General features: G+C 38.2%; 1 protein-coding gene across 4 annotated transcripts in view; it reads right to left on the bottom strand.

Moving 5' to 3' along the window:
• Positions 1-18300, bottom strand: part of MYO16 (myosin XVI) — a 357627-nt gene that overhangs the window by 259454 nt on the left and 79873 nt on the right. For all 4 annotated transcript variants that reach the window (XM_077173308.1, XM_077173307.1, XM_077173306.1 and 1 more), the window contains exon 2: positions 4636-4899. In XM_077173308.1, the coding sequence (XP_077029423.1) occupies positions 4636-4861 (226 nt within the window). In that variant the 5' untranslated portion in view covers positions 4862-4899. The remainder of the gene's footprint in view (positions 1-4635; positions 4900-18300) is intronic.

The raw sequence follows: 18300 nt of genomic DNA, 5'->3' as shown, positions 1-18300 counted from the left end.
AGCTAATCGTCAACTCATCTGCCACCTTAAATTAAAGATACATTCTTCTTCTGAATAGATTTTGTTTCCCCTCCCCAGAGCCCTCTTTATAGCCCAAAGTTCTTCAGATGTAAATTACAGCTCAGCGCCAGCCCCACCTGTACCCCCTTTTATGCTCACTTACACACCCTTTTAATTAATATAACTGAAATTTATCATAACATGGTACATTATACAGAGCTCATTGAAATAACTAATGGTACTAAATCCTTCCAATATATTGATTATTCCAGCCCTTTCAAATATCATGATACTACCAATCTCACAATAATATTACATCTTTCAAACAGCTAGAGATACTGGCATCAGAGAAAGGGAAGTGAGATGGGATTTCTGTTTACCTTCCTACACTATGAAACAGCTGGGCAGTCAATCAGCTGGGGCTAGGACCCAGCCTCGGGAGACCTGCCTTGGCAGTGAACACTGCAGGAAAAGCAGGATATTGGTATCATCTTCTTTTAAAATCACCTTTTCCTGACATACCCTGGTGAGAGAAGGGAGAGTAAGGCTGTCCCAGCCACCATATCCCAGCATTCTGTCTCTAAAGACAAAGTCATTCCTGCAACTCTGCAGGGTTAGGAAGAACTCTGGGAGAATTGAGATGGACTGACTAAAACAGGGAGTCACTACAAAAGGACAAAGAATCATTACTAGAGACTCAGCATTATGCTAACACACACTCACCCTGGTATCGCTGCTATTTAGAATCACAATGCTGTCACAGAATCAGCATATTGCTCATCAGAAGGATGAAATGGGCTTTAAATAGGTTTAGGGAATCTGCATTTCCCTTTTGTAATGCTGATTTTCACAGGAGTACCTCTTTTGTCTCCAGGCTGAATTTGATGGCGCTCTGCACTTTGTACCCTGACCCAGCACCACCTGCCAGCCCGGCAGACTTTATGGTACACACCATGACTGCATCACAACTGAGAGGTTTTACAACAAAAGACACTTACTACATACAAAGATTGTCTGACAATCCTAGATTTTGAGTAATTCCGCAGGATGACTGAGAAGGTGGGTTACAAATTATACCAAAAGATGATAGAAACTAAAGCCAGTCCTTTAGTTTCCCCTATGTTAGATTTCAGGTACAGGACTCTCACGTCCACTTTCAGCTACTGTTTTCATTGTAGCAAGATTATCTATCTGCTCACTTTCCAAAAAGCACATCTTTCAAAGCAGCCACTGTTTCTCACTGTGTCAGTGCTGTCAGTCCAATAACTGCACCTTTGCCTCAGGAAGGAGGCACACCCCTTATCCTCAAGAGGCCCAAATGCTAAGAATCCATTTGCCTGCCTTGTATTTGTAGCAGAAACTCAGACTTCGACTGGCTCAGTTAATTTCCTGAGTGCTGGGTTCATTTCCTAATTGTTTCTATATGGGTCTCAGCTGATGAGCAGGCTCAGCAAATACCAATGTATGGTTTGTGTACTAGAAAAGATCTGAGTCCACATGGTAATGCCAATGTAGGTGCAAGCAAGCCTAGTCTGCAATGGGAAGGAATGGGTTGCAGAAGCCTCCTTGGCTACCTCTCCCATTTTTCAGTACATCTATATGACTGGTGCCAGGAAGACAAATTGCCTGCTGTCCATTTTTATTAGGGATTTAATATCTCACAGAAGAAAAGTATGTAGTATTTAAACGAAAATTAACAAGAGGTATTCCCTTGCCAGCAGTAAAAAAGTACAAAATCAGTGTCAAAAACTAGTGCACTCACTTATTCATCAGCTTCTGCTTCTATACATGTCAACACTGAGAATAATAGTTGCAGAATCGCCCAAAATGCTCACTGCTAGTAGTGTGGGTGGATGTGGCCCGTCAACAGCAGTAAAAACATAGTGCTTTAAAACAGAGAAACTACAGGGTGCTGCAAGGAGACAGAGAATGAGGATTCCCCTTCAATCTCTCCGGGTCAGATAAAATATTAAAGAACAGTTATACTACTAATAATAAAATAATAAAAAAGAGCAAAGATACATAATTTCACTAATTTTTAACTTATTGAGAAATAATATGAGCATATATTTAATTTATAAATTTGATACAAAGCAGGTCACTAGTAAAAATTTCTCAAAGCCAATTCTAAAATTAATTTTAGAGCAAACCAATGGTCACTCCTGCTAGCCTGCAGTAAGAGAAATGGTTTTTGTGTTCAGTAGCATCTGGTATAGTAATTTTGGAGATTTTTCATGAATAACAAAGGCAATGAATTTGTAAAAGTGAAATTCTGACCAGACTCAATTGTGAAATGTCTCTGCACCAGCCACATTATAAATTCATCTTTCTATATGTATTAATGGTATCCAATTTATCTCATGTATTAAACCAGAACTACAATTCACCACTTCAAAATGTGCAGTCCAGTCTATATAATTTATGATACTTCAGAAAAACTGAACCCCTTGGCTTCACTTGGACAACTACTTGTATCCCCTTGCTGTGCCCTCTTTCCATTTTCTATACGACATTGTTTTTGCATTTCATTCATAGAACTGCAAAACAACTTTCTTAGCTGTCCTTTACACCTACCCAATGCTGCTGACTGTGGAGGATATTGTAAAATATGATTAAATAGAGAAGAGAAACAGGTTGTAGCAAAAGCCCAACTTCCCCAGCTATATCCCATTACTTCCATGGGATTACTCCAGGCTCTGTCTAGCTGAGCCTTACGGACTGAAAGTTCATTGCTGTTTTGGGGTACCAGCTGTACTTCCAGACAACATCTTCCAGTACAGCTTTGTCTGAAAAGAATCTATGTTACATGCTCCATAAAACACCACCAGACACAGTAAATGGATGTGATATTTATCACAAAAGATTATGTCTAATTTGAACAGAAATTCTAATGTAGGTACATTCACTGAAGAGTCATGGTTGCATGTTCCACTTAACAGCAATAGTAGGAAAACAGCTTTCACGTCTGTGAGTATAAACTTTGTTGTTGTTGTTGTCCTGGTTTGGGTTTTTTTTAATGATAATAATTCTTAATATAACATTTTTCACCCCAAAGCAAACAGGCTCTGGGAACATTTGGCTAGAAACACAACAGACAGGCACTTGCAGGTCCCCAAGCTGCCTAAAGACAACAATCACACATTTTCATGAATTTGTTGCCTGGGAAAGAACCACAGGCAATAAATTCAGGACTATGTTACCTGTGGGCTATTTGATCTCCTTGCTTCTGAGGACCTGTTTATCTGTTTCAAGTGCAGGACAACATTCCTGGTTTTCCTCCACTTTACTTCCCTCTGCCTGAGATATCTTCCCTTTCTGCTTACGTTATTCAGTCTCAGCACTTGCTGAACTTTATATTCTGATTCAGGTGCAGCTCAAGGCCAAGTATAGGTAACACAAAACACTGTTGATGCCTTTCCACCACTGCAATAAGCAACCTACATCTCTTCAGTATGAATGTCAAAAATAGCCTCAAGTATCTGAATTTTACAGAATGTTAAGAGTCATATGTAGTATTCTGCTTGGTTTTTGAAGAAAGTTGGAGCTATGGAAACATGGAAGAAGATCTTTTGTTTATAATTCCTGCTAGAAAGAAGCAGGAGTGTGGAATGAAGTTTGTGAATTTTATGTATTATTTAGTTATAAATGATGCCCTGTGCACTCACTTTAAATGAAGAATTTTTTGATTCATTTCTACTAAAGATCTCAATGTATAGGACTATACCTGAGTGATAAGCAGTGATGGAGCAAATGCACAATAAAATGAAGATTCAGGAGTGAGTAAGAAAGGCATAGTTATCAAACGGATAAAAATTAGGAGAATCTTGCCAAGTTCTTTGCATGATGTCTGTCTGTCTCAGAATCTCCCCTTTTTACTCTAATGTGATTACAATGAACTGACATAAAATCTGTTTGCAAAGGAGTTGCCAACAACATTGCATCAGTTCTTTTCTTATATCCCTCCTGACCAGACAACATCATGGGGATTTCTGGGGACTTCTAAAAGTTGGGAGATTCTTACTGCAAGGTTTGGTTCACTTCTGAGGTATAAATTACAAATTCCTCTGGTTACTATCAGCTGCACCAGGGATTCACACAATGCCAAGAAACTAAAAACAGAGCAATAAAGTGTGGTTACATAATTCAAAAGGACATAAACATAATTTCACAAGCAGAAAGATGACCTTCTATCTAGTGTGACTATGGCTCAACACCATTTCCTTGCTCTAGACACACCAATGTCACCAACAGCAGAATCCCTTACTCCAAATTTTGGCTAAAAATGAGAACCTAATTTTCAAAGTAACTTGTGTTAAATTCTATGGCTCATGTAAGAGGCCAGGCATAGTCATAGATCCATAGTCCTTAATTATTTTGAAATATATTAGTTTATATTAATCTCAAAATAAATTCATTAGATTTCTGAAAGTTTACTCTCCACACTACTCTCCACACCTTATTCATTCCAGTAAGAAGTTGCAACGTGTTGTGTGCAATACATGTCTGCATATTTCACCGAGACAATCACTTTATGTGTTTTGTATTTTACTTAAAGACAGATGAGCAAAACAAGAAAGCTTTTCCTCTGAAACATTTACTGTACAAAGGAAAATATCGTATAATGTTAATATGTACCTTCTTTATCATCGTGGCGTATGATTGCATCCTGTATCATATCAGCAAGATGAAAGCAAACTCGTTGATTCTTTCCATGTTTCAGCTTCTTCCCGTGGCCCTCCCGTTTCTGGAAAGCTTTTTCCCGCTCGTAGTACGCCTTGATTTGGTCACAGCGCATGCGCTTGACCAGCCGCTGCCGCTGGCCCAGGGGGAGGGACTCCAGCAAGCACTGCTCAATTTCCATCTCATGGGTCCGAAAAACATTACATAGCTGGAAACAGCCTGAAAGGAATTAAACACAAGCAACTTTAGATCTTGCTTTCAAATGTGCCATGAAATCTCCACCAATTATTTTGTTGCTCTAACCGTATGCAAGTCCATCATGTAAGCTCCTCCTACTCGACTGACTACAGTTTATGTCAGTATCATTTACTTTTTGAAAATAACACATAACTCATAGACTACAGTCTATGTCATTGTCATTTACTTTTTGAAAATAATACATAACTCATTCCATTAAATCACTGATGCATTTTTTTAAAAGCTGACTCAGGCCATGTGAAAAAATGTGAATAGAAAGAAGTCTGAATGTTCAGTTGTGAGATGGGCAAAATACCTACATATTTCAGTACAATTCAAGTGGCTAGCATTTGCTTACAAACAAGAAACTACTAAGAAGATTAATTCTAGTTTGATGCCCATGTGTCTTTTTTATTCATTTTCATCTTGCTTTAGGTTGGCAAATTTCTGCATTCAGTGAGAAGAAAAACCATCATATCATAATTCTAATGAGTTCATTAGCATGCAGTGGGCACTCAGATAACTACCTCCTAAAAACATCAGTCACTTCAGATTCTAACCATGTGTATAACTTTTTTCTAATTTTTTAATTTTTTTGATTATATAGAGACATCAAATTGATCCTTCTAATGAAAGCATCAGACACTGAAATCTTCATGTGGAAACTATCACAAATGTGTCTTTGAATCAGTTATTCCTAACATTCACAGCACTTCCTTTAGGTCAGATTCCTTTTTTGGTTTTACCATTAAATATGGTATTTTTGCTGACATTGCAATAACTCTGTTTCCTCACTGTTTTATTTTTTCTTTTCCACTGGGAGTGAAGACAGAAGTGGAGAATGGAGTGCTGCTACTTGCTTTCACTATTATGTTACAAAAGGAGGCTAATGGATTGTCAGATAATTTTTTTCCCCAACTCCTTGGATGTGAATCCACATCCATCAACAACCTGCCCAGCATCTTGCACCCTGGCTACAGACCACCCCATCACTTCTGATTCTCAGGTTCTACTTTATGGATTTCCTTCATATGGAGGCTAGGGGCTCAAATTTGTACTTTCTAAGGGCTGACAGCAGCTCAGATGAGGAAGGTTTTCTCTCCACAGTTTGAAGTAAGACCTCTTGAAGGAAATGCAGACTCAATTCACCTTGGGTAGTTAAGAAATACCAAAATTAGCCTTACTCTGCAACATAAGAAACAGGTTTTTTCTACCTGTTTTGTATAGTCACATCATCAAAGGATCCCTCCCTCATTGAGGGCATGCCTGAGTACTGCTGACTAAATGACCACTTTGTTTTCTCCTTGTGGTTTGACATGTGTTTAATCTATTGAATTCCATTCAAACCCTGGTCTGAAGCCACAATTAACAATCTCCTGACAGGATTTTGTAAAGCTAATGTTATCACAGCGCATAAAAGCATCACAAATATTTATTAATTTTCATTTTAAAAAGAGACAAGAGTATCCTTATCTGCATTCTCTATAAAGGAAGTGATATTCTTTTTAAATTACTCACTGATTTTTGGTGTCCCATTCAAGAATTTTGTGTTCTTTTTTTAAAATGTTTTGGTTTGCTTTAAGGGCATAGTATTCTATAAACTATAATGTATCACAATTCCATAATAAAATATAAAATTGTAGTCTGAGGTCTGCATGCCAATAATTTTATAAATTCTATTTATAACGTTATATATTTATTTGCTAAATTATTTGTTATATTATTTCATAAATTACAGATAATACAAATATTATATATTATATAAAATATTACATATTTTATAATTTGTAAATTTACAACTATAAATTACAATCCATGGTCTCAAATCCAACTTCTCAAAACTGAGGAGCACATTTATCCAAAAAGTGCCCAGAGACTGTTTTGTTAGGGAGCACTATGACAGAAGCAGACACAGAATACAATACTACAGGTCAGTTTCAGTCAATTATTTTTAACATAGGCTACTCTCTCCCTATAATTTCTGTTCCTTTCTTAGCATACCCTTCTAGCTGGAAGAAAATGAGTTGTCAAACTGAGAACTGGAAACATGTATTGGCTTGCATTAAGGCAAAACACACACCCTTTCTTCTTGCATGTCAAAGCCAATAACTCCTGCTGTATAAAACAAAATTTTCCACTTGACCTTAAATTATATGTTTCATTCCATAGCAAAAATTATATGTTTCATTTCTTTTATTTCCTTGTTGGAAGACACAACAAAATGAATGGGTAACTCTGTAACACTGCAGAAGATGTAACTTTATTTCTGGGTTCAATCCCTGTGCTCAGAGCATTCAGTCCCATAGAAGAGCTACACTCAGACCATTCTCCTCAGCCTGAGGTAGTTTTCAATGGTATCTTCTTTTTCTTGTGATAAGACTGCAGAATAAGGAAACTTTAAATCTTTGCTATTAGAATTGTTCTGCTGTGTATAAAAGATTTCAGCAGCCAAGCCTTTAGCCTACACAGGCCTTTTGGCTTTTAACACCTTGAGTTGATACCCTAACACTTCTAAATGTGACTATAATGCCTGCCAGCAAGGCTCATAGCCACAGAGGGAAAACCAGCTCACTGTGTTAAACTGTGTTTGCCTGCAGCTGGGAGCCCACCTCTGCTCTGCTCATTCCTTCTCCTTCATGAAGGGAAGAAGGAGCAGCCATGCACTTGAGCTCCAACAGGCTGCAACTGAACTTGCTGTTTACATTTTGAAAACTCACCAGAGGCTGAGAATTGTGGCTATTGTCTTAGTCATAGCTGTAAATCTGCACTGCCTGCTGACCAAAGACTTTAATGGTATCTTTGCTTTTCCTCAGCTTAGCTCATGGGCAGTCTCTGTTCTTAGGAGGAACTCGTAGTGTTTGCTGCCATATCACAACTGAGACTGATGCAAGCTGTAGGACGTCTTTGCCATCACACTGCTCTCCTCTTCCAAGGCAAGAAATCAAACAAATCAGCTCAGTGTCTTGATCAAACACAGCACAACAAAGATGCTGTCTCACAGGCAGATTCCAATTTCAGGAAGGATGTTGCTAGCTTAGTGTCCTCTGCCTCTCCACTGGAATGACGTTCAGCTTGTATGAGTCTTTGTCTATTTGCCCTGTGAGGAACAGTGCTTGACTACCACAACTGGCCTCACATAACAGCTCCCAGTGTGTGGCCAGAGTCAAAGCAGTTCAGGCCAATTGAGAAAAGGACTCTTGATCCATTTGGTCACTTGTCTCAGCTAAAAATTAATGAATTGAAGATGAAATTTCTTTCCTCAGCTCATCTGGAACCTGATACATCCCAGATGAGATCAGTATCTGGCTGTGGATGTAACAGCTGCAGGTCAGCAACCTCATTAGATTAAGCCTAGATTAGGAAACACAGTATAAATGCAGACAAGGCAAACTGCCTGAATCAATCTTTCAGGTGCTCATCTCTAAGGAATGCACCATTGAGTCCAGCATCCAGCCAGTTTTAGAACCAGGCAGAGCTCTCCTCTATGATCCTACTCAGCAGAGGAACCGATGATGGCACAAGCGGCAGAGCTTCCTTCACACTTCAAGAGAGCTCACCTCAAACACAGGATGATTATAGACATGCTTCTGGAGAAAATTCTGTGGATGGCTTAATGCACATGAAGCATGGGGTAATTCACCAACACTGGATCAGATAACTTTGTCTTGTCTACCAGTCTTGAAAACCTCTGTTAACAGATTCTACAAATTGTCTGGGTAAACTGTTTAAGTTGCTTCACTGACTTCTATCAAAAATGCCTTGAGTTCTTTTGGTGGCCATTATCCCTTGTTACTATTGTCACTATTGAGAAGATTTCAGCTTTTTCATTTCTGCTAGCAATCCTGGTTGCCTCCCATTGCTCTCATTCTATTGCCTCAGTGTCCATCTTAGACTGGTGGGACCAACACCACATATTTGCAGGTGCAGTTTCAGTAGCCCCAAGCAGCAGCAGACAATAAGTTCCCTCTGTCTGCTGGCCAAACTCCTCTGAACATAGCCCCCTGTGTATTTTGTCCGATTTATCATCAGCACATACAGCTGGCTTCCATTCAGGTCTGTGTCCATTGTAACCCCTGCACATTCTTCAGCAGGACTGCAGCTCAAGTCAGTCAGTTCCCAAGCTGTACTGAGGTGTAGGGTTAGTCTGCCTCAGGCATGAAAATATCACTTCCCCTCTTGAACTGCCCAAAGTTTCTATCAACCCAACCCCCAGGATTAAGCTCTCCCATTTGAAGTATGCCAACTACTCTGTCCTAAGTGAGCATTGCCAATACCAACAACAGCTTCAGCTGTAAAGAAACCCTCCAGGAAAAAAATAGCTGCTAAAATCCACAACTTTATTCGGCAGATGTAAACAGTTACTGCTTAGAGAATGACAACTCAACCACAGTTAGACTCCAGAGAAAAGCTATTAGAGCCTCCTAAAAAGGTAACATGTGCAGCAAGTCTCTCCATCCTTTCATGCCCCATATATGGGAGGACTGGCACAAACTGCCATACTGATTTGGTACAAGAGCACTGTATGACCCCCATTCAACAGCAGAAAATAGATGGAAAACATGACCCCAAACAGAGCTGGTTTTGAGTGTGCTAGTCAGGAGGCAGTATGGTAAAGATTTGTGGGTAGGGAAAAAGGTTGCCTTCTGAATATATTTTCTTAAGAGTTTGTATCTCATGAAATAAGATTTCACATTTGAAGATTATTTCATGCATTTCTTGGCCCAGTGCATGACAAATTACACTAATGTGCAGGGATTCAATCAGGCCACTGTGATGGTCACGGCAGACTGCGCTGGAGAATACCTTGGCAGTGTCATCCATGAAAAACCTGGCAAGGTTTACTGGGATATTATTTATTTACTAGGATGTTCTGGACAAAAATTACTAGATTAAACATGATTGTCAGTGTGCACATAGTTTTAAGGTCTGCATCTTCTGTATAAGCACGATATAGAAACCTCTATAAAACACTGAAATATCAAAACCAGAGAAACTTTTACCATGTTACATTGATTACTAATTAGTACAGGACAAAGGAAATCATTTCCACTGTAACCAACAGAAAAAAAAAATGTTTCAATGATGCTTGCTAGCAAAGAGCTGTGTCATTGACTGGGACCACCATGAACCACAAGAAAGAGAAGAATCGCTGCTTAAAACAACAGCTTCATAAAATTTACTCACAGTTGGAGAGTATGACATTTGCATCACAAGACAAATTACAGTTTTGATCCTGCCTGCACAAACAAGAGATTTCTGAGTAAAGAGGAACAGTTTGCTTTGAATTGTCACTGGTTCTCACTGTGAAGATGAGAGAAGGAATGTTTTGTGACATTACAAGCATCAGCTCCTGAACAAAATGAAGACCAAAGGAAGGGTGATGGGATGTAAACAGAGAGGAAGAATGGGTACTGTTACAGAAATATTATTCCATCTTCTGAAGGTGATTTGAGCTCAAGTAACTTTACAGTATACTGGGACATTTTTTGCCGTACCTCTTTTCAGAAATCATATTGATATAGCTTTCCCTTATACTGCTTCTTATGGGTTTATGTCTATCAACTTTAGTCACTTGCTCTGGCATTTAAATTAGGAGACTAGTCATCCTAAAAAATTCACCTCAGATGATAATTCACATCACATGGGGGTGACTATGTCCCTAGGAGTTTATGATTATGTCACAGGTCAGGAGGCATTTCCAGAAAGTAAAGCTGAATGCCTACATACATGTACACACAGACTCACCTCTCTGCTCAGACGTACTTTGACGTTGCATGTGACTTTTCATTAAAGGCAAGCACACAATCAAACTGTTGACATTGCTTAATGCAGCAAGCCTCTCAAATACTGTGACATGGACTGAGGGCACATAATGCTTAAAATTACAAATTTTGAAATAATAAGAGACATGCTTATCTTTAGTTATGCAAACATGCTGATTTTTATGATATTTTAAACCATGAATAATTAAAGTTCTGGGTATTGGAAGGACTATGGTCATTATAGCATTGAAACAAAATATAGAGGGTTTAAAGTAGCTGGAAAATGGTAATCTGAGATTCTGAGAATGTACACTGCAGCCAAAACAATAGTCTTTAAGCAGGTTAATCTCACTAAAGGAAAAAGAGTAAAATAACCCTCCAAAATATATACTGTGTTTAGTTTGGGTCCTCTGACACTTAGCCCCTATCTCGGTCTATTCTTGCTAAAAATATGATATCAGCCCATTTTCACAACAGCAATTAAACATCTACATTCTAATTTAGATAACTGAAATTGTCCTGAATTGCGGAAAGATAAAATATATCAAAATTTCAACAACGTCAATAAATCTTTAAATAGATTAGCATTCATTCAACAAATTAAAAAGACATTTTTTCATAAAGACAGTAGTATTGTACAACAGTTTTAAAGCTGGCTAGCTAACCATAACCATTACTAACAAAGATAAGTGGGAAAGGTATGCAATGAGCAGCAAGTGCTTTGGCACTCACACATTCAGATACATGGATGGTGTAAATCAGTGCAGCTTCATCCGGTTCAAAAAGCTACATAATGTCCACTCCATGTTTGCTACAGAAGTCAGACCAGAAATTTAGGCACTGGCCCTTTCAGTAATGCACTTTGCTGTTACACATAATGACATTATTATACAGGAGGCTTTTTTTCTTCTACCAACAAAGCATATTTAGATTTATTATGTTGAATTAGAAATAACAATTTATGAGTATTTATGAAGCTGAGATGAATTTGATATGAAATCAGTGATATAAATGCTATAGCATAACTGAAATCATTGTGTCTGAACTGTAGATCAATGCATTTTACAGGTGCTCTCTTCAGAAATCAAAAGTTATTATGTATTTTCTACTGATCTTACAGTTTCCAAAAGAAATGTGGCTAAGAACAACCACAGGAAAGGCTGGCTTAGATTAAATCCATCTCAAATTGAAACATTAAGGTCAGCATCAAAATACTTGGATTTGAAAATTCTTTGTTCAGCACAGGGAAAATTACTTACCATTTAAACAGCCTGTCCATTACATTTATTAAGGTGTGAGTGAAGCATGGTGCTTGCAACCACTCAGCCTGACTTCCACAGCTGAAACCCTTCTGTCAGGTCAGTACAGATCTGCTCACTGTAGCAATGGACTTCATCCTTTTTCTTTTTTTTTTGGTTTTCCTTCCCACCCCAAAAGCAGATAATCATGAGGGAGCAGTATAACTATTTACCTTGTAAAGAATGTAAAGAATTCAATTAATGCCAAGTCCTCTGAGAATAAATTACATTGCAGTAAAGGAGCTGATGTGCTTCTCCTATTCTTGGCTCCACAGAGCTTCTTTTTGATGTAATTAGAAAGTTAGGGCTCTTAAATGACATGATATACAAAGCTTCCTCAATTTCTGCTTAACACCCAATTCTGTCTTTGCTGAAGAGCAATCCTAAGCACATTCAAGCAGCTACTCTCTTATAAAACCCTACTCCTGTACGCTGCTCTTCAAGAGCCTTTAGATGTGACTAGACTGGTAAGTAGGAACTGCAATCAATTTCCAGCTTGATACCAAGGAAAAGTTACTTATCAGATGTTATTTATCAACTCTACAAGCTTCCTAATAGACTCTATTATCTATCTATCAGCAATTCAGTGAACTTACACTGGCATTTTCTAAAAATTTATTATATTTAAATCAAAGAAACCACCAGTTTGGGATCTTGCCATTGTAGTGATATAAGAGAGTCTGAATAATACCTAATTAAATATAACAGAGGGCTCTGCACTGTCATTTGTGATTTATGCCATGTAGCAGTCTGTGACATATGGAGATTTTATGTTCTAGGTAAAATTCATTAACTGTTTGCCAGCTTATTCAAAAATGCAGCCAAACTGCTTGCCTGTACATTTAGCCTTCATTTAGCTTCATTTAGCCTAGTGTAATAAAGCACAGGTTTCAAATACATATGTATGGGGTTCTTCTCAGTTTTTAGAAACACAAAAAAATCATTTTCTTTTGTCTGTTTTTGATGCACAGGGAATTCACAAGTATGAATAGTCTGAACAAAAGTCTGTTTGCCCCAGAGCAGTAGTCCTCATCTGTAGATCACATCCAGAAACTACAGGAATGCAAGCAAAATGAACATACATGATCTGATCAAGCTCATACTGTTTATTTTGGTGAAGCTGCTATCTCCTTCTCTCTACTGCCATTATCCTTCTGTACTCCCTTGGAGGATGAGGCAAAGGTGCAATCTGGATTCCCACAAACCAAAGCAATTTCCAGCAAAACCAAGTAAACCAAGTAATTTCTCCTGCAAACATCAGAACCTTTTGTTCTGAAACAAACTAAGACAGCATTGTCTGCTCAGGAGCACAGGAGTTTCCAACCAGAAAGACTGCACAGTCTGAGTAAAACACATTAACCCATTCATCTCATAGAATATCACAGGTGGGCTTTTTGGAGATGAAAGTCTGTGCTCAAGGTGAATTCAGGGCTTTTTTGTAACCTCTTTAAATAATGAGTATTCAGACAATAGGTCAAAACACTGCTCTTTTGGAATTTAAGTAAGTTTTTAAGCAATCAGTCACAAAACCTAGGATATAAGTATTCCCCGACCAAAAACAAAGAAAAAAAAAAGAAAATGAGAAGGAAAAAAAAAAGCTTGTCAGTTAAATGTTGTACATCAGCTCACATTCACTAGTGAAGGTTCATGCAGAAAAATGAAACACATCTAGACAGCACAGCATATAGTCCTAGTTCTCCTTTGATTTTGCTGAGCTCTTGTGCTCTAAGATATAATTATCTATTTTTGTGGCTTCTAAATTTCACAGTGTCTATAATGAAGACTGCACTGCAACATAGGAGAAAGGTATTTTACAACATAAACCCAAAGGTGTTTATATATGCTCTAGTAAGTAGTAGGAGGGTATATGTAGGCAGGGAACAGTATTTGAGGATAAAAGATTTTGAAATAGATGAAAGATTGAACAGGAGATAGAACACACAATCTGGGGGCGTTTCATCTGCCCTATCTATTGGGACAAGATTCTAGATATCATCCATAGCCTTTGCCAAAGAGAGAACTAGTAGGGACACTTCAAAAACGATCCAGCGAGCTAAATAACAATGCTGTAGAGCATCAGCACTCCGATGCCTTTCATTGTTTATGAAGTGTAGATACACCCTCTAAAGCTTGTCCCACCAACACCTTATCTTTTGCTTGCAGCAAGGTAAGTGGTGCTAAGTGTGCAAGGCATTGCTTTTCACCCAAGCACTGTGGTTTGACTAGCCACAAAACCCCACACAGTCACTGCCCCACCAGCAGGACTGGGGAGAGAATAGGAAGGGTTAGAGAATAGGAAAAGAGAACTCATGGGTTGAAATACAGTTTAACAGGGAAAGCTAAAGCTGCACACAGAAGCAAAGCAAAAAGGAATTAATTCACTGCTTCCCATGGTTGGGCAGGTGTTCAGCATCTCCAGGAGAGCAGGACCCCATCATGCACAATGGTTACTTGGGAAGATAAGAAGACATCACTCCAAATGCACTCCCTTCCTCCTTCTTCCTCCCTACTTTCTATTATAAGCATGAGGTCCTGTGGTCTGGAGTACCCCTCTGGTCAGCTGGGGCCACCTGTGCTGGCTGTGTCTCCTCCCAACCTTCCATGCACCAACAACTTCCTTCCCACCGTGGTTGTACAAAAAGCAGAAAAGCCCTTGGCTCTGTTAGCCCTCCTCAGCAATAACAAAAACATCTCTATATTATCAGCACAAATCCAAAACAAAGCCTCGTACTAGAACACTGTGAAGAAAATTAACTCTACCACACCTGAAACCAGCACAAGAAGAAGAAGAAACTTATTTGTAGCATGCTTAAATTTCCTTGCAAGACTTGACATTACTTGGTACCTTGTGTGACAAGAGATAGTGGCTTGTAAACTAAACCTGACACACACATATGGTAGAAAAGCCACACTATAATTTCCAACCATAATGAAATAGCTGTACAACACTACTAGGCAATGTAGTACTCACTTGTTTGAATAAATCATGTCATGATTAACCTGGTTTTGAAACATTTTCCTGCAACTGGGTAACGGATTTGGAAATTATCATGGGGAGAAAACAGACAAGATGCATACACACAAGTAACATAATCACAAAGAATTTGTTTCCTTAGAAAGATCAAAGCAAAATATGCTTATGTGTTTCCCAATGCTTAATGGTAAAGCAGCTATTTTTTTTTTTTAAAGAAATAGTCCAAGTCCCTATGTCAGGATCTGAAGAGAGAGTTTAAAGCAATCAGAAAACAAAAGTCATCTGATTAACACTGACTACACTAACACATTTTTATTTTTACTATATATCTATATATAGACAACTCAGAAGAGAAAATAAAATGGTTGTTTGCACTAACTCTTACAACTTTTGGATCTATGAATTTATGTCACTTTTTATTTGGCATTTTCAGAAGCAAGCAATGTATACTTGTTAGAATAATATACTAATTAATGCTTGTCACTTGCAAAGCCCGGGAGGAAATAGCATCAGAATACTTGGTCATATTTGAAGAATCCAAATTGCTGTAAATCACACCACGAGCAAGTAAAACTCCAGAAGCTCTAAATCAGAAGGTAGAATGAGAACAAAGAACTGGGTTTGCCAAATGACAAAAAAGAAAGTTAAGAAGGAATAGATGAGAAGTCCTCCAGAAAATATAACTCCTTCTAGTCCTTCCACAGACCAAGCTGTCTTTATTTGACTGCAATACAAGACTTATGAAGTGACAATTAAGTTTTGGCAATAATAGTTATTTCCTTACAGGACATTAAATGGAGATGTAATAATGCATGGATCTCTAGCCCACAGTTTCAGGTAGAGGATAGAGAGAAGGAAGCACGTGCACCTGGGAAGAGATGCATTGGAAAATTCTTCCTGCCATCACAGTATAATATAAAAGTTTTGTTACACAGGTACTTAACAAAGTAGACAGTGAAAAACACTAAGGCTGTTGTTAATACTTGTAAATCTGAAATTTGGGAAAGTGAATTAACACATTAGTGCACAGTGAGAGGAAGCCAGAATTACAGCCGCTATACCTCAAGGGTACTGAAAAAGTTGAATGGCAGCAGCAACAACCAACTACTTGAATAAAGAAACAAAAAATCAGATTGTTTCAAAACCTGGGGCCATTCTTTTATCACAGACATTCTCAGATATCACTATTTTAGTCAGCAAATATGCCACGGCTCAAGAGTCATACAGCACACAAGAATTACAGAAACCATAGGAGAAAAACACATAAATCAAAATTTGCAAAAATCTGCATATATAAAAGCTAGTTAAGCATGATGTGAATCAAAAAAAAGGGAATATTGAGTATCATACATCATAGGGAGTTAAAAGTCAAAAAGGAAGCAGTGGTTCACAGACCCAGCCATAAGGACTGGCAAGCACACAGGAAAGGAAATCCTATGCCAAGTGAACTTGTGGTTCTACATGCAATCTAATAATTTAAAGAGATTAGTGTAAAGTAAAAGCAGATGGAAAAGTAGTTTACCACACAGTGGAGCTAACAAAAATTCTGCAGCAGAGCTAACATGTAGGCCTTTGATCACTGTTCTGTGCACATCAAGGGGCTGCCATCTCAGTTTTCAAATAGCAAGAGGATTGGAAACTGGCCCTTCTCCATTCTGCAGAAAGGCAACTTATCTGGAATATTGCATTCAATTCTAGACAGTCGAATTGGAGCAGTTCAAAAGAAACTACCACGAATAGTTTTGAGGCCCGAGGGACTGATTTATGAAGAAAGATGAAAAGAATTAAATATGCATAGCTTAGCTAAGCAGTGACTAAGGAGAGAAAAGTTAACAGAAATTTAAAGAGTGAAAGGGAAAAAGAAAGGTTATATACCATAAAAATGAGGAGAAGATGGAGCAATAAAATGAATTTAATATAGTGCAAACTTAGGCAGAGTACCAAGACAAAAGTAATATATATGGATGAGATTAACAGGTAAGATCACAAAATTCCTTGTTTGGTGTACTGAGTGGACAGCCACACAAAAGCAACAACACAGGCACAGCAGCTCTGTGTTTCTGACACTCAGGTCAGCTCCTTCACTCAGTTCTGAAATCTCCAAATCACCCTGTAAAGCTCCACCAAGAGAACCTCTCAGCAAAGTGAAGACCCAACCCATGAGAATTTCTAGCGTGTAAAGCCACACCCCTGGCATCTGAAAGGCTTCTCTCCCTTGCACTGGCAGGGTAATTATTGGGTATGTCCTAGGTAAGGCTGGCTAAGGCTAGAAGAGCAAGGGTGATTGCTAGTGAGAGCTGGCAATCAGATCTGATCCAGATCAGAGCTGGATCTTCATGGGTAAGTGAAAATGAAAGCAGTTTAGTGGCTTTCCTGACACCAGTGTTTACAACAGTCTCTAAGGTCACCTTCCACATCTACCATCAAGAATTACACTTGTGGCCATATATAGGACAGCTGTAGGGGCATGGAAACAGAAGTGAAGATAAGCATTATAACATTTGATTGTTAACATGTGCAGCAATGTCCCTTCTGGGTTAAATTAAAATGAGGAAATATGGTTAATAATTCAAAAAAGAGGAAGAAGAGAAGAGGAAAAAGAAGAAATTGAACAGCTTGATCTCACTTGACCAACTGAAAAAAAGCAGTATCAAAGGATGGACTCCTAGTCCACACATATCTTCAGGCACCTTTACTGAAGAAATAACTGGATGAACATAAACAGGTTTTAGAGATGTTGAAGAAACTGAAGTAAAAATTAAACAGAAATTATTACTGCATCTCTGACATTACTGCTCACAAGAAAGAAAAATGTCACTCCAAGACAAAATAAATCTATATATTTATTGCTTATTAAGAGGAATTAAATCATTTATTTTGCCTAAAAAGCTTTACTTTTCACAACTATGTCTATATGATTTACACATGCCACTTCTGCAACTAACATTAGTACTGCAGCTAACAGAATCAAGTAATTGTGTTGCAAGGAAAACAATGGAAAAACAAGCTGTTCAGTTCATGTGCAATCTGAATATAAAATGCCTCTCCTTTCACATAAAATGATCGTTGAGTAAGGAGTATATTGTTCTAACATTTTTAGAGCTTTCCGCAATAAGCTACCTACAAACAAAATTACTATTCTTCTCACAAAGAGAAAAAAAGAGGAAATTTCTACATGCCTGCTTTCCTCCTTTCTCAGTTTAGATGTCAACATTTACAAAACTTTTTGCAGGAGAAAGCTTTGATTCCTTTTATGGGAAAGGCATCACATTTGAAAGCTATCAATTAACTCTCCAAATATGACCTTAATACATTGCTCTATTTTCTGTAGATGCCTTTACAGGGTCCC

This window comes from Agelaius phoeniceus, chromosome 2, assembly GCF_051311805.1.
Source record: "Agelaius phoeniceus isolate bAgePho1 chromosome 2, bAgePho1.hap1, whole genome shotgun sequence".
In the NCBI taxonomy this organism is placed as follows: Eukaryota; Metazoa; Chordata; class Aves; order Passeriformes; family Icteridae; genus Agelaius; species Agelaius phoeniceus.
This window is presented reverse-complemented; position numbering and strand designations above follow the sequence as displayed.